This window comes from Athene cunicularia (assembly GCF_003259725.1).
Source record: "Athene cunicularia isolate RWA chromosome 24 unlocalized genomic scaffold, athCun1 chr24_part1, whole genome shotgun sequence".
NCBI classification, from domain to species: domain Eukaryota; kingdom Metazoa; phylum Chordata; class Aves; order Strigiformes; family Strigidae; genus Athene; species Athene cunicularia.
Window position 1 is genome coordinate 2,555,778 of NW_020799132.1, and position 22,408 is coordinate 2,578,185.

General features: G+C 47.6%; 1 protein-coding gene across 3 annotated transcripts in view; it reads left to right on the top strand.

The window, feature by feature from the left end:
• LOC113488515 (protein CEPU-1) overlaps positions 1-22,408 on the top strand; it is a 311,358-nt gene that overhangs the window by 107,723 nt on the left and 181,227 nt on the right. Inside the window, exon 1 of one of the 3 annotated variants that reach the window (XM_026863734.1) lies at positions 3,999-4,020. The exons of the other annotated variants lie outside the window; for them this stretch is intronic. Coding sequence (XP_026719535.1) covers positions 4,014-4,020 — 7 coding nt within the window. The 5' untranslated portion in view covers positions 3,999-4,013. Of the gene's footprint in view, positions 1-3,998; positions 4,021-22,408 lie in introns of those variants that run through there. 3 annotated transcript variants of the gene reach the window in all.

Consider the following 22,408-nt stretch of genomic DNA (forward strand, 5'->3'; position numbering starts at 1 on the left):
ACGTCATTTTAGCTCTACCCTCTAGATCAAAGGAGAAGATTAATAGATGAGGGGTTTTATTGTGTGGGTACGTGCGTGTGCGTGCCGGGGTGTAGAGCTCTCTCTTCTCCTTAAACGTTTTCTGTCTGGAATCAAATTTGGAAGACTCTGCCCCAGAGTTGAACACCAAATTTCTCTTCTTCCTTCCCCCCTCCAAATAAACCCATCAGGAATATTAATCCCCTCAGCAGCAAGAAATGCCCCGGGGCCTCGGGTTTTGTCATCTTTTTGTCTCCATCCTCCACCAACCGCCATTTATTTTCTGTCATTAAACAGTCTCCTTTTGATCTGGAAATTAATTTCCAGATAAACTCAGACACACAGAAGCGTGCACGGGCGCGCACATCCGCGAGCGGGGAGACGGTTTGGTGGCACCAGCTGAAATTACGCTGCGGATCGAGCCGGCTTCTGCTACACCCCTGAACCACAGCAGGCACCAAATGCAACACGTGTTTGTAGGATAAAGCTGTTCTATGGGAAAATATACGTATGAATGTGTACGTGATGGGGGGTTTTTATTTTATTTTAATTTAATTTTTTTCCCCCCTCATTTTTTGCAAGCTTTTTTCTTTGCGGGGAAGCAGCGGTTTTGTTCAGGAGCTGCCCGCTTTTCTCCACAAACAATATTTTCGGTGCATGGAGCTTGCTCCCACCCGCCAAGCCAGTTTTCCTGACGCCTCAGCTGACAGGGAGTCCCGCTGTAATCCCAACTCCCCTTTCTGCTTTGAAGTAAGTCTCTATTCAGGCTGGTTAAGCACAAAAGCTCCAAAAGGCAGATGCTGAGGGTTTAAAAACCGGGAGAAGAAAAAAAATAGGAAGAAGGCTTTTAGTGTTTCTTTTTTAATCCCTTCATATTTTAAGGGCTGTGCTCACCTAATGAGCAATGCCTGAGGGCAGGGCAGCCCTTCAGACCAGTAGTGAGACATGTTTGATGGGGAGAGGTGGGAACTTGAGTTCATTAATGGATTTCCTTAACAGCAGGTTGTGCCTCAGTTTCCCTTTTTCTGATGTCTGGGGCAGCGGGTGGGAGCACCAGGGAGGGGTGCAGGGAGTTGAGCAGAGCCTTGGGCGGTGCTGGGGGCATGGGGAGGTGTCGGATGGGGGGCGCAACCTGAATCCCAACCTAAAAGGTGTTTTTTTTAAAAAAAATCCTCTCCGCTTGACTTTAAAAGGGATTTATTTGTAATTCGCTCTCTATGCATGTACTATTAAGGACTTGGGCTCTCAGAGGTTTGATTTTTTTTAGACTTACTACTTTTTTTTCTTTCTTTTTTTTTTTTTTTTTAAAAGGGAGCATGTGATGGGAAAAAGCAGCTAAGTTCACCTTTAAGGATTTATTATCGTTTCTCTAGAGCTAGTATTTACTGGGGGTATTTCTCTGAGGAAATGACTGTCGATTATAAAAAATAAAATAAAATAATAAACACACACACCCCCCCCCAGTCTCTCTTGAAGCCAGTAACCTTGCAGAGTGATGGATTGTCTTGCTGAAAGTGGAGTTAGGGAGAAATGGAGGAGGAGAGGAAAAAAATGTAGATACTGTAGTGTACTCCAGGGGGTCGGGAAAGGGATATGAATTATTAATTAAAATTAATAATTGAAATAATTAACAGCTGCAAGAGATTTTTGTCCATCCTCCACATAATAGGGTAGCAATGTTTAGTATCAAGCTGTAGTAACCACTAGTAATTTGATGTTAATTAGTTCGTTGGCTCAGCATTCCCAGCATTTATGGGTGTTTTCTTTCCTTATAAATATATTAATAAGTTTAAGTAATTCTACAAAGTAATTTCAAGAAAAAAAAAAAGTCCTAGCAAATGGCAAGTCATTTATTTTTGATCAGTAATTAAAATGGCTTTTTCCCCCCATGCATGCACATCAGAAGAAAATGGCTTTGTTCCGAGGAGCTTCTAATTTTTATTCTTCTTCCTCTGATACGAATCGATACCGTTTGCTGTTTCGGGCCAGACCGCTGCACTCTGACGTTGCGATTTTTTTGGTTTTTTTTTTTTCTTCTTCGCAGACTTTCGGAGCTTGTTGCTGGGTCTTCTAAAGGCCAGAGGGTTTTTTTTTTTCCCCTCCGGCCCCATAGCTCTGATGCCCTTGGATAATTTAGGCAGGACTGGAGACAAGGCTCCAAAAGACGTAGCTTAGTGATGATGGCTTGTATTTGAGGCAGATAAATGAGGGGGTGCTGGATAGATGGGGGGTGGCTGTGCTTAGGAGGAGCCAAACCCCCTGAAAGCCTTGCCCGGCGGTGGATCCTTCTAGAGGCAGATAAATGGGGTGCAGGGGGGTTTATTGCCAACCCAAGTTCTCCTCAATGGGGTCAGAGGTGCGGGATGCAAATGGCTGTGGGGATGCTTAGGCCACGTCTGGGAGAGTGCAGCACTGCGCTGCTGACCTGCAGTTCCCTCTTTGGTGGGCAGAAGACCCCGAATGTGTCTGTTTTGAACAGCAAAGGTGTCAGACCCCTGTCCCCGGATTCTGGTGTCTCCTGCTCCTACATATCTTACAGCAAAACAGGCGCTGTGCGGCTGATTTGGTATGGTGAGGTTGTCCTTTGCTGATGGCTCAGGAGAGGGTTGGTCTGGATGAAGTTCTCTCGAGTTCTGGCAGCTCTACAACTTCTCAGGAGGACCCAGGGAGCCCTTCCGGGGGTAAAAGTTCCCCCAACAGCGCTGAGTCCATGGTCCCAGTGACAGCAGCCGCTTGTCCCCATGGGTGAGGCTTTGATAGATCAGGTTTTAAAGACCTTCCTGTGGGAGGAGATGTTGCTGTACCTCACCAAATGACGAGGAAAAAATGGGGTACATGAGGGAAGAAGGGGAACAAGGAGGGGTTGGTAACAAGAGGTGGAAAAAGAGCAGTGACGTGGGGATTTTTTCCTGGGCTGGGCTCAGAGATATCATCGCCTTCCTGAGTTTGTATGGACTGAAAAAGCAATTTCCCACAGGACAACAGAGAGAGTTTTTAAGTGGACAGACAGCCCCAAATTCCCCCCCAGGTGATGCTGCTGGAAGCGAGTTCCCTTTCAGAGCCGAGGCAGCAGAGATGGTGCCCTCTGTGCTGTGCTTTGCTTTCCTGGGGAAACTGAGGCCACACTGACACACGGGAGAGCGAGGCTCGGGGCTCCAGGCAGTGTTATTTTGGCTCTGGATGGGGGTCTGGGAGCCCTGGTGGGGTGGGATGCTCGGCATTCGGGGTGCTCAGCATTCGGCTGGTGGCAGATGGGGGCTGTTGGATGGGAAATGGCATCACTCTCCTCGGGGAGCAGCAGCATCTTATCTGCAGGCAGCAGTGGCGGTGCCTCCCTTTGCAAAGCTCAGCACAAAATAGCAGAGCGGGGAAGGGACTAATTCCCTTCCTCGTCAGCAGATGGGGGTGAGACGTATTTCTGGCCTGGCTGGTGGGAGAGGAGGTTGCAGGGAGTTATAGATATCCAAGGCTGCTTTTGTGTTGGGTAACAGGGGCAATTTAGGTGCTGAGCTGGAGGGATGGAGGTGGGAGTCTCAGGAGATGGAGCAAAAAGTGGGAAATATATATATATATATATTTTATTTTTTGTTTTTTTTTTAAACTTTCTCCAAATGCTGTAGGAGCTGCGAGGTGCCCGGCAGCAGGGACTGACTCTACTTCTGCCCCGGGGAGTGAAGGACCATTAAAAGTTTGAAGTTAAACTGATGGAGCTCAGCTATAGCAGCAGACTAGCGTGCATTTCTCCCACTTGGGGATTTGCCCTATATTTAATTTTTTTCCTGACTGCTTTAGTGACTCTGTAAACGTTGCGGAGTTTTTGTGTATTTTTTTTTTCCCTTCCTGCTAGATGAAGTGGGTTTGGTTTTTATTGAATCAGTTTCCTCCGAGGATAGAGGTTGCGAGTGGATAAAACCTCTTTCAATCCCATAAAAATGCCGTCAGGGGATTCACTTAAATTTATTTAATCCTGTGCACTTTATCGCGGTCACTTCATCATGGCAGGTAAGTGGATGCTAATGGATCCCTTCTTTTTATGGCCTGTAGCCTCCTGGAATTAGATCCCCCAGCTGCAAATCTCTCATTTGTGGTTGGCATTTTATCTTCTTTCTTTTATTTGATTAGCAGGAGGGGGGGCGAAAGGCAGGGCGCCCATTTCAGGGTATTAAGGCCAGGAGAGCTCATTGCTCTAATCTGGTCTGACCTTCTGGGTAGCACCAGCCAAAATTTCACCTAGAGGAGATGCTCTACGAATGTCGGGAGGTGAAATCTTCCCTCCGTCCCTCCCACCTGAGCCTGGTGAGCCAGGATCTCTCGGTCCGCGATTGTATTTCCAAAAAAATAGGGAAAGCTTTTGCTCTTCTCTGCCATGGGGATGAGTCAGAGTTGATGTGAATATGCCTCTTCTGATGGCCTGATCCACTATCCTCCAAACCTGACAGGCCCTTTTCATTGAAACGCTGAACTTCATTGTCACTAAACCATTTTCTTTTATAAAGTCAAAAGTGTTTGGATGCTTTCAGGTGAAGGTTGTTGAATTGCCCACTCCATTAATGCTTTTAAAGGTGGGAGATTTTTTCCTTTGGTGTCACAGTTCTGCTTTTTTTCGTGAACTTGCTTTTGTATTTAGTGTTGGCTGCTAAATCTGAAGCAATTGTCCTGTCTGACCTCTGAACTTCAGCCTGTGTGTGCTTGGGCTCAAGGCTGTGAGATGCTGTCCCCATAACTGTGTGGTCCAGGCCCCTCTTGGAGCTCCAACACCTTGGCTTAGAGAGGGAGAACTGCGTGGGCTGTCCCTCGTGATGCTCTTGAATCCTTTCCCACCCAGAAAATATAGCTGTCCAGGTTTAGTATCATGCCAGTGATGACGTGTGGAGCTCAGATGGAAATTCAGATCAACTTAGGCTTTGGTGAACATAAGGGCTGCCAGCTTCCTGCACTGGGGCATCGCCATGTTGTCCCCAGGAACAGCGGGAGGGACTTCTGCCCTTTGCAAATCTGTCCCAGAGCGCTGAAGGTCAACCTTGGGTAGGCCAAGGTCTTACCTTCAGTAAAGCCTTAGCTGGGGGTTATAATGGAGAGTTTTCTGATAGTAAAGCATTCTTTTACAGTACCAAGCACCAAAATCAGTCTTAAATCCAGACTACTCTTCAAAGGAAAAAGCAAAGCCTGGTGTTGGGAAAATTAATCTAGCGGGATGCTGGTCATTGGTAACACGGGAGGAGTGGTGTGTGCTGATCCCCAAAGGGATTTATTGCCTCTCGAAGGGATCCCACACACACCAGAGCATCCCTCAGCATGCACTCACCTCCCACTGCCTCCCTGGGCAGGGGAAGGCTGATGTCAGAGTGTTAATGGAAAAACTAAATACCTCTTGTAGCGCAAAGCCATTGGCTGAAAAAACAGAGGCTGATTTTGAATTATTGAGGAGCCCTATCGCCACTTGCTGTGGAGGGAGAGGAGGGAAGGGAGGGGATATTGGTGTTTCGGAAGTTCAATTATTTCTGAACTGCAGACAGTCTTATTAACTTGGGCAGAAAATTAATTAGTCTAATTAGAAAACCTCATTGGAATTCGGCGAGGAGTTACTGGGGGAGATGATAGTGGTGGTGGGGAGTTGGGGAGTGACAACAGCCATGGGAGAGAGGGGACAGAGGGAAACACGAGCGATGGGGGAGCTGGTCAGATTAATGGGAGCAAAGGAAGCCTGGGAACAGATGGGAGAAAGGAAGGAAGATATATTTTTTTTAGTCATAATGGTCTAAATTTGGCAATTTTTTTTTTTTTCAAAACCATGAATATTCCTATGTGCGCACAATTTTATATATCTATTATATGTATATATATACACACTTTTGTATTTATATTATATATACACACACTCATATGCATGTCTATATAATATATATAGAATATAACGCGGAGGAGATTTATCAGAAGGTTTCTGTGGGTGGTTGTATTTATTTCTGATACGCCAGTCCGTCAGCATGGGGTTTTGTTAGAAAGTGCTGGGTGGGTGTTTTTTTATCTTCACGGATTTATGAAGTCCTTAAAACATCTGTTCCGTCCTGATTCCACAGTCCTTTAGTGGCTTGGGGAGAGAAAGAGATGTTCCTCAGTGGAGCTGTCTGGCTGCGCGTGGTTTGGATAGAGACGCGTTTGCTGAGTGTTAATAGCAGGGATGGAGGAAGGGGGAAGGGAGCAGGATCCCTCCTTGGAAGGGATGGAGTGAAGAAAATTCATCTCAGCGGTCCAGGCTTGATGTAGGCAGGACCCTGAGGTGCTGCAGCGTGGGTCTGGGAAGATCAGGATTTGGGGTCGGGCTTTTTGAAGGAGTCTTGTAGGAGCTCAGTAAGGAATCAGATTTTTAGTCCTTTCCTCCTGTGAGCTGTTGGTTACAAAAGCAAGCATGGCTGGAGATGAACGTTTGATTCTTGGCCTTTTTGAGTCAAGAGTATTAAGGCCAGAGATGGGCAAAGGCCAGGATCTAGTAGGCACTCTCCCTAAGCCATCACAAAAACCACCAGCCAACCTTCTGGTATTAAAAGAGCTCCCTAAAAAAAAAGATAAAGCACAGATTTACATAAACCTGCCTGCTGCGGCGTCCGGGATCTTGGTCTGACCCTTGGGTCGCTGCATTTCCAAGCTGAGCTGATGGGTGGGTGTAACATCCACCCCATCAATGGCTAAAATAGGCTGGGCCTGTGTTTGCAGCTCAAGTGCCAGCCAGTGTTACCCCTCCACAGACCACGCTGCATGCCCCGGCCACAGCCCGTGGCCGAAAGCACCTGCCCACAGGTGACATTGTGGGGGTTCGCAGCCAAGTCTCCAGCCTTGCAGGCTGCACAGCCTCTGGGTTTTCCCCAGTGCCTTTGCTCTGATGGCTTTTCTGCCTGTTACTGAAATAACCTGTCAAGCTCAAGCTAATAATGAGGCATAAGTCAGATTCTCTCTGGTAGGTTGCCCTGAGTGTCTATCACAATCTTTAGGGGTGACCCAATTATGATAATTGGCCGATCTTGCTACTGGTGTTCAAAAAGAATTGCCAAACAAAGGAGGAGAAAGAAAAGCTCTCTGGAAATTCTCAGAAAACCCAAACAGAGCTTTTTTTGCAGACCCCATTTTGGCCTTTAATATTAACCTCTTCAGCCAGCCTGACTCCGAGACCTGCAGAGAACAGTGAAGTACACCCCCAAACACAGCGTAGGTGACGCAGAATCAACCCCCATCCCCACGTAGGTGATGCTCCACGCGGGTGCACCATCGGTTACCCTATCCCCAGGATTGCTGGCAGCCCAGAGATGCAGCCGCGTGCTCAGCTTCGTGCCCGGGACTATATGTTTAGAGCAATAGTTTCACTCCCACTCAGTCATAAGACCTTGATTTTGCAAGAATTATCTTAGATTATTCAGTGATGGACTCAAAGCAGGGAGGGAAGAGGAGTGATTTCTTTTCCACCCAGCTGTGTACGACATGTACCTTCACTTAGTCAGGGCAAGATAAAGGGAATAAAGACAATTTTAGTCCCGTCCTTGCTTCTTTATGTCCCCCACCACCCACCTTTTCTTTCCCCACGCGCCAGCCTTGTGGAGCACACCGGTATTATTTCTGCATCAGAATAACAATAATACGGAGAGAACATACTGTTACGACTGCTGTGACCTCCTGCCCAGCATGCTCTGCTGAAACGCTGCTGGAATTGCAACTTGGCACCGATCTCTTTGGTGAGGGATCGCTTCTGGCTAATCTATAATTTACAAAACACACTCAGATTCATTTTTTATAGGGTGTTTTGATATGATGCCATTTAAAAATCGGAAAGAAACGACACGCCTTTAAAAAGGTTGCTCCTGATTCTTCTTGCTCTTTTTTTTTTTTTTTTTTGGGCATTTTCTGCTGTTACCATCTGACCAGAGAAAGGGAATTTCTTGCTATTGCAGCTTTCTGGACTGTTCCCCGCAGTGCTGGGGACAGAGCCTCATGTCACACCTACAAGCTGGCTGTGCTTGCTGCAGCCCTCTGTGTATCTGTGTTGGTTTCTTCTTCCCCCCACCCCCAGCTCCTGTTACGTATTTAGCAGGAGGAAAATGATGCATTTTATTCCACGCTTTGCTTCTGCTCAGGAAGGCTGGGCAGGGAGGGAGAGGAGGGGACCCCTGTGACCCCCGCCAGGTGATGCTTGGACTTCCCAGCTGTATCATCATCTGGTACCTGCTGCAGCCACTTAGGTCTGGAGCACTGAAAAGTCCTCGCTGAGCAGGGAATATAAAAATCCTGATATATCAAGAAAGAGTCTGAGCTGGTGGTGGGGTGGCTTGGCATGGAGGGCAGAGCCTTTTTTGGGGGGGGACCAAGGCTTGATTCTCAGGCAGCAGTGTTTCTCCCAGGTTGTTTTATTGCCTGCAGGCTCCTCTACTCTTCCGTATGCCATTTTATGGTGCCCCTTTCTGACTAATGCGAATCCCATCCGGCATATATTAGCAGGAAGGGCATCGTTAGCAGGAAGAGCAGCACTGTAAGAAACCAACCATGAATCTTCTCGGGCTCGCAGGGCTCTGCGAATAGCACAGGAGGGATTAAATATGTTCATCTTTACAGTCCAAAGGGAAGGGAAGAGGTTTCTCATCAGACCCCGGCTGCAGCGTGTCCGTGGTATGATGATGTAGCCATAATTAACCTCCTCCCCGACAGAGACTGAGTTGCTTTTCAATCACCTGCGAGTTGCCCGGTATGGGAAGGCAGTGTCTTGAGCATGAAAAAGCTTCATATCTGTTGATAAATAGAGGCCGTGATCTTCAGCAACCAGGTACTTGAATGCAGGGAGCGTCGGCAGACCTTGTGCTCATTTATATCCATGCGCAGGCTGAAGTAGGTAGTGTTTTATGCCTGCCTTCATCCATGCAAATGGGGAACGCCGGCCTGCTGGCAAGGAGATCTGCGCTTTTCGAGAGATATATGGGAAACGGCTTAACTTTTCTGACACTTCCATGCCAGCCCCAAAGAGCTTTGGGTGTTATTTTTTTAAAACCTCCAGGATAGAGGTGGATAAACCATCTTCTGCACCCCCCAAATATCTGTTAATGCAGCTGGGAGGGTGATTTTTCCATGGGGGTGTTGTAGGGAGATGCATGATGAAGGTAAGCGAGGCTTTACAGCTTGACAGAAGGTTCACGTATATAGCAGATCGACGACAACTTGGTCACCTACTGCGGGATGGATGGATGCAGTGGAGTGTTGGTGCGAAAAAATGGGGTGAGGTGCCCCAAACCCCTTGAGGAAGGTGGAGTGGGGAGGAAGAAGGTGGTCTGGAAGGCAAGACGGAGTGACACGCCGGCTGATGGGGGCTGGCAGGATGGGATGTTGGGCTCCGCGTCCTTGGGGATACCGTGATCCCAATTACTGGGTTAAAAGGCATCAAACTCAGTGTGATGTCTGAGGAGGAGTAAACCAGGCTCTGGGGAGGAGCACGTGAGTGAGGAGCATTAAACAGAACAAAACTGATAATGAATGCTGCGGTTATAGCACCTGTCACAACTGCTCAGGAGTTTAATACTGTGCAATTTCAGAAGAGAGAAACATCTTTCTGTGATGATTTCTTTTTTTTTTTTTTTTTTTTTTTAAAAAAAAAAAAAAAAAGAGAGAGAAAATATATTCCATGCTTTCAGTGCCTCAATTTTAGCCTTTTTTTATCCCTTTTGTGAAGTGGGGAAACTGAGGCAGCGTATTGCACAGGCAGATCTGGGGGTGAGGGTTGGTGGGGGTCATTGCAGTGTCGCTCTATCTCCTACCCCATGTGCCTGTAAATCCTCAGGAAGGAACTGTGCAATCTTCTTTTAAGAAGCCCGCGTAGACTCAACTTGCTGCATGGTTAATATTTAGGTCAGCAGAATCTAATTCGCTTTAAAACCGTAATATTATCATTGTAATTGCAAATGTTTTCATTAGGCACTCGCACTTGGGAGCCTGGCATATGCCTGCAAAGGGGTTTTGTTTCTCACTTGGGTGTCCCAGCTGCTGAGCAACATCAAGAAATAGTTTGTCTCCCTTTACCCCCCACCTCCAAAACCCAACTGCTCTTCCCTGAGGGAACCGTCATCCTCCGGAGAGTCCCACAGCCCCCTGTGATGACCAGGAGTTGAAGTATCTTGGTAAATGCCGCCACAGCACTCGGCTCAAATGCAATATAGATTATTTTCTTTTTACTCTACCTGCCTTCAAACAGGCCTCGCACCGAGCGAGCACCTGGGGAGTTGGGGATTTGCAGCCGTACCCAGTGAGCATCGAGCATGGGCGAGGAGAGGTGTCGCCAGGCTGCCTTTTTTCCATCGCCTTTCTTCCACGCTTTAAATTCACTGGTGGAGCGAATTAGCTTTCCTTAAGTGAGTTATTGTGTCTCAAAGTCAGGGCGCTGCTTCCCGAGAATAAAACAAAACTCTCTGGAGATCTGGTCTTAATACCACCTGCCTGGAAGTCCTGATAGGGGACTTAATGCTGAAATGAATATTCATTCTTTGCAGTGGGAATTTGGATCCCGCTTCCCATCTTGGGGGGGATTACAGCCCTCTCCCCAGGGGCTGGGGTGGTGACAGCTTGTTTTGGGATGGGGAGCAGGCTGGTTGTCCCCTAAATATCCATGTCCCAGGGCTGTAGTCCTGATTTTCAGGCTGGGCTGGTGAGAACACCGGCCTGAGTTGGGACAGGGAAGAAAAAGCGATGCCTCCTTCCCCATGCGCTTGCTTCTTCCAAGTCTAAAGACCCAGGATGGGAAGATAATGCCATGCTGCAGCTTGCAGTCATCTGTCTGTCTGTCTGCAATACCTGTATGAGCATTTTGGGTGCTTTGTTCCAGGAGCAGCCAGCCACAGATGTCTGTGCTGGGCAGGAATTGATCCTCCAGCTGAAATTATTAGGGAGAAAACTCCAGGAACCAGCTCCTGGATAGCAGAGCTCTTTGCAGCTTCTTTGTCCCTAGCTGGGGCTGGAGAAAGCTCTGCCAATCCCTGCCACAGCCCGTGGGAGATAGCTGGACTTCGTTATACCTTGTTTAAATAACATTTTTGTTTTCACAGTGGCTAATCTCTCCGATTCTCCTAACGCATTGCCGCTCGGTGATATCCACCGGGGTAATTGGGATGGTGCCGGGACGTGGGGCAGCTCCCACCCCCTCGCCAGCACCGGAGGATCTTGAGTGCAATTTTTTCTCATGCATGAAATGGCAGTTTTCCTTGCCAAAATCACAACCTGTGCAAACTCTGCCCTAATCAAATCTATCAAGCCCCAATTTAGGAGCCTGGCTGCTGTCTGTTTATCAGGAAAATGGACTCAAAATTGGTCCCTTTAATGGAAACCCGGCTCTCGCACAAGTGTTTGAATTAATGGCAGTGCCTGCTGCGAGCCGGCAAGTTGGGCATTTGATTCCAGTTACAGGAAATTGCCATAATTTCTGCTCTGCGCTCCTCTCAAGTGACACTAAGCATCTATCTTTTTTTAAATTTTATTTATTTATTTATTTATTTTGGGAGAGGAGGATAGCAGTGTACGTGGGCGCTTTTCCCCACCCAAGGCAGCCAAGGGGTTGTCCTTGTTATCATGGCAACCTCTGCTTAGCAGCAGACCTTTTGTATACTGAAAAAGGGAGAGAGAAGGGAGGTCTGAAGGAAGAAAAGAAGGGATTGGAGGAAGAAAAGGGTGCAAGTAAGATCTTAAGGGCTGCTTTCAGGAATGGGACTGTTGATACGATGTGGCTGTTGGGTACTGCCTGCAGCTGCTGTGCTCCTCTGGTATAATCAAGCTGGGAGAACCAAGGGGTAGCCCAGGAGATGTCCGACATGTTGGGGCTGGAACTCTGAGGAGCACTGGGGTCCCCGGGATGTCATCCCTGCAGAGCATCCCTCCTTCTGGTCCCTCAGAGCCATCCTGGGGTGACTTCTCCTGGCAGAGCTCCTTGTCCCGCCGCAGGCAGGCATCTCCTTGGGTGACCTCCTGGAGAAGCAGCCCTCTCGCACACATCTTTGGCGAGGGAGACTGTCGTCTTAATTTAGATGCCTGAACACATGTAAATATCCCACCCTGCGCTTCAGATGCTGTGGGTCTGAACTGTTTATTTTATCCGTGCCTGAAGGTCACCCTCATCCCCCTGGATGCTCAGTTGGGTTTGGTGCTCTTTTTTTTTTTTTTTTTTTTTTTTTTTTTTTGGCAAAGGTTACTCAGGGAGACAACTGCCGGGGTGCCAGGGCTCCGCTTCTGGCTGTAAAACAGGGAAAATACTGAAACTGAGGGAGGGCCACGAAGATGAATGCAGGATGTTTGCAAAGCATTTAACGCTGTCATGAGAAGCACCAGAGAAGGGCTGAGGAGGAGGTGTTTTGGGTGCTGGTTTGAACAGAGTAAAATAAATAAGGCCTAGAGCTGCCCAAGCAACGAGGACCTGTGCTGAAATCTGTTTTGGGGTAGGGATATGCCAAGAGCTGCAATTCATACATGCTCTAATGTCTAATCACTTGACTCCTCGACCCCTGTGCTGGTTGCTCAGTGTGTCCCGGGATTTCTCTGCAATGCAAAGCAAAAGGATGAGCTGAAGTCTCTGGGCATGGGTTGTATCTTCGGGTGTTCAGCAGCAACAGCGATGCCAGAAGATGGAGGTGGATCCTGGGGCTGCTGCCTTTTTCCTTTTTGCCCTTGGGTGCCTCTCTCTGTAGCAGGCTCTAAGACCCAAACAAGAGAAGTGAGTGTCTTTCTCCACCCTTTTAAAATTATTTATCTGGTTGTTTTGCATGGGTTTGGCATGGTGCAGGATGACTTGCATCTCCTCAAGTTAGGATCCTTTTATTTTTAACCAGACCTGGCCTGAAGTCATGCAGTGCTCCTCAACGGAGCCATAAATTTTCAGAAGCAGCCTGGCAGCCAGCGAGCAGGGTGCAGACACCCGGAGAAATGAGTTTCTGGGTGTATAGGGGGGGTGAGAAGCTGTTGGCATCCTCTTCCAGGCTGGGAAGGGGTGCAGGGACAGTGGCCCAAAGGCCCTAAAGCACTTGCTTGGGCTGTTTGTGTAGGAAAATTGGATGAGGTGCTCCTCTTTTCTCCCTGAAGGAATATTGTTTTAAGAAATGATGGCAGGATGGCAGTATAGGACAGCAAGTAAAATGTGAAGAAGTATAGCCTACAGGTGTGTGGTGTGAAATCCCTAAAATTTAAAGGCTTTATAAAAAACCAAAGCGTGATACGCAGCTGCAAAGCTCCCAAATCAGCTAAGGGGGTGAGGGCATCAGACCGTCAGGTCCTAGCAGCAGCGGCTCAGATCTGCAGGGGTTGTCTCAGGAAGGAGGAAAGCGGGACCTGATCCTGTTCTCCCCATGGAAAAACCTGGAAAATCCCCCCACTGTGCATTCGGCAGTGCATTAACAGAGTTGGCATCCATGGGGGAAGAGGTGGTTTGTGGGTTTTGGGCACTTACTTTGTTTTTCTGCTGGTGTGTAAGTACTGGTGAGCCCTTTTGAGGTATGCTGAGCCCCCTTTTTGCTGAAATAATGCGCCCCCTCTTTGGTCCGAGGGATCTGCCAGCAGTTCTGCACAAGGCATTTCACCCTTGTACGTGTGTGTGTGTCTGTCAGGGGGTGTTGCCACCCCTGTTTTTCACCACTAAACCAGTCAACTCTGGGGCTGAACGCTGCTGTGCACTGGGAAGGGGAAACCCAAGGGTATCGTTAATGCCTTGGCATCCATCGCCAGCAGGCAGCCTAATTCGGGCCGTGCTCCCCAGGAGGAAGGTTGTGGCTATCTCTTTCTGCCCCGCCTTTGCCAGCCAGCGCCATCCTATGATCCCGGCTGACCTTCTTAAAAGGGATCAACCGCAGAAAATGAAGAGATGAAGAGTAAAGGGAGAAGCTGGGGAGGGGGAGAAGGAGGAATGAAATTAGGAGCAGATATTAATAACCATGTTAAATATTTATCTGACCTCCTTTCACATGATCCTTTTTAATGGTGACCCAAAAAGCTGATGTGCTAATATTCGCTCTGGCTCTCCTTTCTGCCTCTCTGTCAAAGGCTTTGGGTTTGAGCAGGGAAAAAAAAAAATTAAAAAAAAAAATTCTTTCACACCCACCCTGGGAGGAAATGTTGGGTTGTGAAGAGATCAGTATCCCAAAGGAGCCTCGATTAAAAAATGACACAACTGATGAAAGGAATTGTGATGGGAGCAAATGTCCCTTGGGGAAAGACAAATAAATTAAAAGAAAAAAAAAAAAAAAAGAAAAAAAAAGGGTGATGGATCAGAGGGGTGGGGAAAAAAGTGACAGTATTTGTGGGAACTGCAATGGATTTGTCTGGCAGTCACCAGCGCTGTTGGACATCTCCCCACACAGCCCATTTCTGGCACAAATTGGCATCAAAGTGGTGACCCTGAAGTGAATGGCAGGAGCTTCTCTGGGTCCAGGACTTCTCCATCTCTTTGGGCGCTGCTGCTGGGGTGTTACTGCACTCCAAACCCCATCCTGCGGTCGGGAGATCCTCAGCTCTCTCCTACCCCATTGAAAATCTCTTTGCAAAGCCACCTCTGATTAGACATTTGTTGCAGAAACAGGCTCTAAGGATGTAGTTCTGGTTTGCTCCATCCTTCGTATTGCCTCTTCTGAGTGAAGGATTTCAGGGTTTTAAATTTAATTTATTTTTTAAGCAGTCCTGTTCTGAATGGCTCGAGGCATTTTGAACTATTGCTCGGGGAAACACTGCTAACTTTAAAACTCGGGCTCAGACCTCGGGGGCCGGGAAGCATTATCAGCTCAGTGAATCACGGGTCATGTAGAAGTCATTAGTGAAGGTTTGTGAATTCCTGACCGGTTTTCCTTCTCCGTGCCTGAAAGCATATTGTGTTTGAGTGCAGAAATACGTGCTGTGGTTTGACCCGTTCGGGTGAAGCTGAGAGTGGGAAAGTGCATGAGAGCGGAGATGCTTTTGGTCGCGGCTGTGGTTAAGCTTTGCAGGGCAGGTCTGAGTTGGGGTGCAGGGGGAAATCGGCAACAACTTAGCGTAATTTTAGGGCAGGGAGCTCCTTTGTGTCTTTCTGATCAGATATTTGCTGCTTTTCCATTTATCCCTTCAGCTTCCTTCTCCCGTCAGCTCCTGAATTGCAGGAGCATCGACTGCGCCTCCAAACTGGTCGGTGTTTTCCATCAACTCGTCAGCTTGCCTTTTGCTGCTGAAGTGCCTGCTGTGCTTTCCCTCTTGTTTTGGTGGCTCAAAGCCCATAAAAAGCCCCTGAGAGCCGATGTGAAATATCCTCTCATGTTATAGTATTTGTCTTTTTAAAGGAAACTGAATTCATTAGAAGCAGGACTGAATACAGTAGTGGGATTTTTCTAAACTCGCCAACATCAGCCCCCTGGGACGACACCTTTTCAGTTGGCTCGACTAGATCCTCTGAGATGTAATTTGTGTTTTCAATTTAAACAACAGCATCACCTCACTTGGCCTCAGTTTCCCCTTTGCAGGATGGAGCTGGCGGCACTTACCCAGCTCTGTAAAGCGTGTTTGAGATCTAAACCTGGTGAATCTTTGCCTTGCTCCGACAGCCTGAAGCCTGGGGAACTGACAAGCATTTTTAGTAGGACAATGCTATTTTGGGGGGTTAAATAGGGGAATTAGGGATGAAAAGTGCTGTTTGAGTCCAGTGTCAGAGCACAGTGTAACACAGGACTGTTTTTCCAGCAGGATGCCTGTTTCCAGGACCTGCTGCAGGAGTGTACCATTTACAATTAACTGCGTTTATTTTTAGAGGAGGAAAAAAACCCATGTTTTTTGCATTGCTGAGCTTGTCCTGGATAGAGAGTGCTGCTGAGTGTCTTTCACGAAGTCCTATTGCCATCGCTGCCAGCAAAACAGAAATGCGTTTAATCTTACTAAATGTAATCCTGTTGTAGAACAGGAAATTCTCCGCTGGTCAGAGAGGATATTAAGATGCTCGCTCTGAAAAGTGTTTGAAATTATCATCATTAATCTGGAAATGATTATTGCTTAGTTCAAGCTGAGTAACGTGAAAAATAAAGTTAACCTGAAGTGTATATGGTAAAAAGTAAATTGGATTTTTAAAAAGCCTCTCGTTTTCCTAATGGAAGATAAGATTAATAGCACAGCTCGGGAATTTAGAAAAAGTGCAGATTTCCAAAATTTAAAAGCAACTGATGTTTAAGATGTTTGGAAACCTCCCAGTCAGGGAGGTTTCTCTGTCTGGTGCTCTCCCAGCACCCACTCTGTGAAAAATCAGATCTCTATAAATTGTATTAACAGCACCCCAAATCACTGGTTGCCCAGAAAATAACTGTGGTCACCTAGAGGAAATGGTTCTTGCCTTTCTTTAAAGTGGGTTTTCTTAGTGTGGGTAATAAGCTTGTTCTCCAGGTCCAGTAGATGTAGTGATGTTTTAACCCACGGGACCAGGAGAAGGCACTGTTGCAAGGTGTTCGGTGCAGTGTTCATCGTGATGCGGAAACATCAACGTTAAGAGTCTTTTCTCTCTTGCATCTCCGGTTCAGCATGACGTGAGGCTGAACTGGAGGTGTTGCAGCTGGCAGGCGGGCTCAGGCAGCGGGGTGGTGGGTGCAGATGTGTGAAATAGGCTGTGGGCACTTGATTTCATCTTAAATTAGTGTAAGAGGGAACCCGAGGCTCTCTGAGCAAAGCCAAGTTGTCCAGGTCTGCCCTCCCGCGGAGGTGTGCTAATGCAGCGTAGCTGGGAGTCCCCATCCGTGGACCTGTGGCTTCCTTCAGAACAGCTCTCTGAAGGTTTCTGGCGTTACTAGAGTCTCCCTTGCGGTGTCATCTTTGACCAGGTTTGGGTTAGGTTGAGTTATGGATGTGTCTTCATGTCTGAGCTAGAGCTGCACTCTTGTCCTCGCAATGGGAGCCGCCGTTGACTTCTATTTCAGAGCCGAGCCAGCGCCTGGCAGATGGAGGAAGCCGCATGATGAAAAGGAGGGCTTGGGGGGGAAGCTTTTTTCCTTGTGTTTCGAGCAGAGAGATTTGAGATAATCTCTGATATTCCCCTCTTGCTGTCAGTCCTGTCTCAAGTTTGTTGCTGTGAACTCTCTCCCTCATCTATTTTTTTTTTTTTCCCTAGCTTTCTCTCTGATTTGGATCTTGGAGAGCTGTCTCCTACTGACACTCACTAATCTCTGATAGCACCACAGTAATAAATCCTGGGTTTCTTTTACCTCCTTGATCCCCTTTGATGCTCTTGTCTCTCATGGCCCTGATACCTAGGTCCACGGGGCCAGCAAACTCTTGTCCCCACACATGTCCCAGAGCCTGTGTTTGCATTGATAGAAGGTTAACGCCAATGGAATTTCAGAACTTTTTGATTTATTGTCTTTCGGCATTCATCACTCTTTTCTTTAAATTAAAACTCCCTCCAGATGGGGTCTCTGACACAGATTTATTGATCTGCAATAAAACCTCCCTCATAACCTGTACAGCTGCCCATTCATCTTTCAGTGAAGGAGGGATCATTTCTCTGTGGATGTCCCAAGAATGAAAGCGTTCTGCTAACTTTTTCCTCCTTCTGCCACTGCCTGTCTGGTTTCATCCATGATTTCCGTCCTTCGTCTCAGGTCATTTACAAGGCAGTAGATGAGAACAACATCATCTCTGAGCCAGCCCAGGTGCCCAGAAGGTGACGTGGTAACAGAAAGGCCAGCTGCAAAGGTCCCAAGTGATGGTACAAGCCGTAGGAGTCTATTTTAGATACTGCAAGTCCTAATAAGGCTTCTATCCCTGACTCTCACGGGGATGTGCAGAGGGAGGGCATAAAGGCAATAAATTGTGTGGCTTCTCTCTTGCAAGAAACAGTAATAATTAGATGCTGAAAGAAATTCTAGCAAAATAAGTTGGCTGGAAGCAGTAATGGTCTCTTCGCTTGTGATATCTTACGTTCACTTGTTTTTCTTCCACAAATAACTCCCATTTCCTAACCTAGGAGAAACCCATCGGAAAATGTTGTCTTAGGTGGTGATGTGATTTTGCTCATTTGTTTTTTTTAATGATGTGATCACGCCTTCCAAAATGGTTTCAGTCTTGGGTTAGAGTTACTAGCAGGATTGTTGGTTTTGAGAAATGTGTCCAGAAGAACAAGTGTATGTGTGCAATATAAAATATGATGTGGAATTATTGAGTTTCTGCAGTTTCAGGAAGATTGACAAAAAATACGTCCTCAGAACAGATACTAAAGTCTAGACTTGCCCAACTAAAGCCTTTGTCCTGAGTTTCCTGCAGCAGAAAGATGAAAATGAAGTAGAAGGCCAAAATTTTGGTAGCTGGAAGCTAACTCTTCTAACTTGCATTTATGGTGTGAAGCCTGGTCCCTGGCTCGATAGGCCTGATCCGTAACATCCTCAGGAATCATGCAGTGTCGCTCCTTCTTCAGGAAGCAAATGGGATTAGGGAAGGATCAGTCGTTCTGACAATTGAGACGGGATTTTTTTAGGTGATTCAAAGCACAGTGCTGCGTGAAGCAGGATTATGGTATGTCTGACCAAAGTCACTTGACACATTGATTGTACGTGTGTAAGTCTGTGAGATGTTGGCTGTGCATGTGAGGGATGACTTTGGGGAACCATGCTGACCCGCCTACATCCATCCGGGTCATGGTCATTCCCAAGAATATCTTTTTTGATGCTTTGCCTAAACTCCAGAGATGGTCAAAGCTGCACCAGTGGCTTCTTGGAATGATGTGGGGGCAGATGGAGCTGCAGGAGAAATGCACAGGCTGGCAGAGAGGTGAATGGATGGATGAAGTAGCCCAGAAATAGTAGATGGGAAAGACCAGAGCGCTGCATGGGGGTGTGAGCAGTGCTCATGGATAACTCCGGAAGAGTGTCGGCCGGGGTCGGGGGCGATCAGGGGAGGATGGGCGAGCGTTGAGTCAGAAGGGACGGCATCATCATTTATCACCATAATCAGGAAGCCAGGCTGAGAAGGTTTTAATCACTGTGCACGGAGCTGGAATGCAGAGCAAGTTTATGGTTTACAGTGAGCGGACTGACACAGCTGATTGATGTCAAATATGTCATGATGTATATTGTAAAGCCAGGAGATTTAATGGTGTAACTCCATGGTAGTCTTGGAAGTGAGGCGCTGCAGAGCACGGAGTGATGGATGGGCTCATTTACATGTAAAATTGCCGATGGCATTGACAGCACTGGTATGCGGAGAGAAGATAAGAAGGAGACAGTGAGATTCGCTCTGACCCTGGTATTGAAATATTAAAATACAGCTGTAGGATCACCTGGACTTTGCAAACTGAGTGCATGTCTGTGTGTGTTTAAGCGTATATATACACTTGTGCTTATGGTTATAATTACGTGCACAGTACGCCTTTGCGAAGTAGACAGCTCCGCGTAGTATTATCAACTCTTGGCTCAGGCAGAAATAGTTAGTGCTACTCCCACGTCCTTGGGCAGATGAACTCCTGCTGAATCCAGTTATTGCTTAGTGTTGGAGGAGCCTTGGTCCCGGTGCTTTTGGGGGTAACGTTGTAGAGCAGAGGCAGCCAGGTTCATGCTGGCAGCCGGGCTCAGAAGAGCTTGCTCCAGAAAAGCACAAGCTGGTAGCCTGGGGCTCAGCATGTCCCATGACATGAGGCTGGTTTTCCGGCTCCGATGAACCATTAACCTAGATTTCAACGTACTGCCGTCGTCGCCACTACGTATCAGGAGCAGGGCTGGTGTAGAAGTTGCCTTTGTATCTCAGGATCTCCCTTCTAATTTTGGTTGACCGGCACGGGGGAGAAAAGAGAAAGGAAAATTTTGGCTGCTAAGGTGATACAAACTGAATGTGGCAGAGCAGAGAGCCTAGCCTAAATAAACTGTCAAAGGATGTTTTGTTTTCATTATGCCTCCTGCAAGCCCTTAAAATTCCCGGCTGCGCTCTGTAATGCGATCGTCGGCTTATTTCTTTAGGATAATGTGGCTAAGATTTGGTGAGCTGCTTGTAAGGAGCCTGGGGAAGGTCATTAGGAGAAGCAAGCCTTTTGCTTCTGGGTGCCAACGCTCTGCTGCTGGAAAGCCTGGAAGGAGTCAGGAGTCCAAGAGGTCAAAGACCCGTGTTTCGGCTGGTTTTAGAAGGATTTAATTCTCCTTTGAACCTCTCCAGCTAAAAGCCTGTATGTGTGCTGTCCCCCAGCTCAGGCAGCATACCTGTCTCTGCAAATGACTCCATTGAAGCTGATGGGCTCACCCCCGGGATAAGTCATCCTGGTTATCTCTTGCAGAAATTTTGAGAGCTGAGAAGCAAAGGAAGAGAAAATCTTCCTCTGCAGCTACTCAGGCTGGTTTGAGGAAGGATCCGGGAGCAGACAGGGAGGGGATGAAGGGGGGGAAAGAGAAGGTTGTGAAAGGCTCTTGCTCCCTAATGAGGGTTACTTACACGGCATTTACCTTCATCCTCTTGCTTCCTGTCGCCTTTGATCCCATCCCTCATTTCAACCTACCTGACAGTCAGCAGAAGGGCCTAGATTGGGATGTTTTCCAGAGGTAGGTTGACTAAGCACCAACTGAGCTGACCCTGATATAAACGCTTAAGAGGCTTTGCAGGGGATTAAGTGACTGTATTTTAATCTTGCCGCCTTTGTGGGGATGTGTCGCGGGTCCCAGCACACTGCCTGGGGCTGCAGATTCATTCTCCCTCCCTGTCCCTGGCTGCTGATGCTCCCAGGACAGATGGACCGAGTGGAGCAGGCAAAAGGACAGTATTTCCAGGAATTAACTTGATTTGCTCTTTCCTTAAATGAAAAGCCTAATATTAAAACCATCCTTGCAAAGGACTTCTTTTTTTTTTATTATTATTAAATTTATGAGCAGCTCTGTCATCTTTGGAGACAATGTGTAAATTATAGAGGAGCCATATATCTGAGCTAGAGTTGAAGGCGGACTGTTAGAGAAAGCAGTCATGGGGGTGAGAGAAACAGGATTCAGACTTTTCTTGACTTCCTGAGCTCATTTTGGTTCTGATCCCAAATCCTTGGAAGATGGTGTGAATCCCATTTTCCATTAACTCTCATGGGCTCCAGAGGGAGTGAGCCCTTTTCTGAGCAGAAGTAGGAACTGCAATACTAGACCAGCACAGTGTCCGATCTCCAAAAACTGCCAGTGGCAGATGCTCAGGAAAAAAAGTAATAGAGAGTTACACTGGAGTAATAAATTTTATCAGGAAAGCTGTGATAGGGGCTGCTCAAACAATTATACCAAACCTGTCCTTGCCCAGATGGGTTCCTGAGATAAAACAGAGAGTCACCAGTATTTGAAATGTCATTGCCTGTGGGAGAACTGAAAGGGTCATCTCCGTCCCCTTGTAGCCCCAAGTGTTAAGAAATGACAGGGTAATAGAGAAGTGTTGATGCTGGTTTGTTATTTTCTTGCAGTTCCCCTGTGTAGCTCCTCGAATCTGTCTCCAGGGCAAGAGCACTGGCAAAATCGCTGGAAGTTCCTCGTACAGCATCAGACCTGGGAAAAGGAGATTTCTGGGGACTTGGGGTTTGCAGGGGGATGACTCTCGAGTGTGGTCACTCACTGGAGCTCTGTAGCCATCCCCTTGCTCTCTCATGTACCTTCTTCTGGGGATTCATGCCATACAAAAGACTCGGATGCACTTGGGGTTCCCCTAACCCCTATGGATGCGCTGGCATTGCGGCTGCAATTTGCTCATTTTTAGAGGCTCTAATTGTGTCCAAACCACTTTGTGTCTAATCACCCCACAGGGGAAACATGCATTTATAGCGACAGCCACCCGGCTGAGCTTCGTGCCACTGGAGCCGTGTCCCCAAGAGCCATGTGTCCCCTCTCTGAAGTCTCCACGGCAGGCAGAGATCTTCCCTGCTGCCTCAGCAGGGGTCTCCTGACGCCCACCGGGAAGGGTTGTGTTTCTCCACTGCACCTTTAGCTCATGCCACTTTAGCTGCCAGGGCAGCCCTTGTTAGAAAAAGAGATTGAGGGGTTTAAAATTGTGTTTTGGTGCAAGCCAGTAAGGCTGTCTTGGTTTATCCCCATAGAAAATAGTGGGAGATGGAGTTCAACGTTTTTTAGTGAATCGACCAAGAGAGCAGAGACATTTGAGGGAGATGTGGCACAGCCAGCTGGTGGTTGTGTGTTTGCCAGGGTACCAGCCCAGCGCCTCCACCCCTGCAGATGTGGGCCAGGAGGATGCCAGGGGGCTGGTCTCCGCCGTGGGGACCAGCAGCGCATCCCCAGAGCGTGCTCATCCCTCGCTGGGGTTTGCTCCAGCCTTGTGACGTTGTGTTTCAGCAAGATATCATGATTTAACCGTGTTTTGGGTGCTGCTGCCCTTCAGGGGAGAGGGAGAGGTGGCTTTCCTGAGTCTGTAGCAACCCCCCAAAACCTCTCCCCTAGGA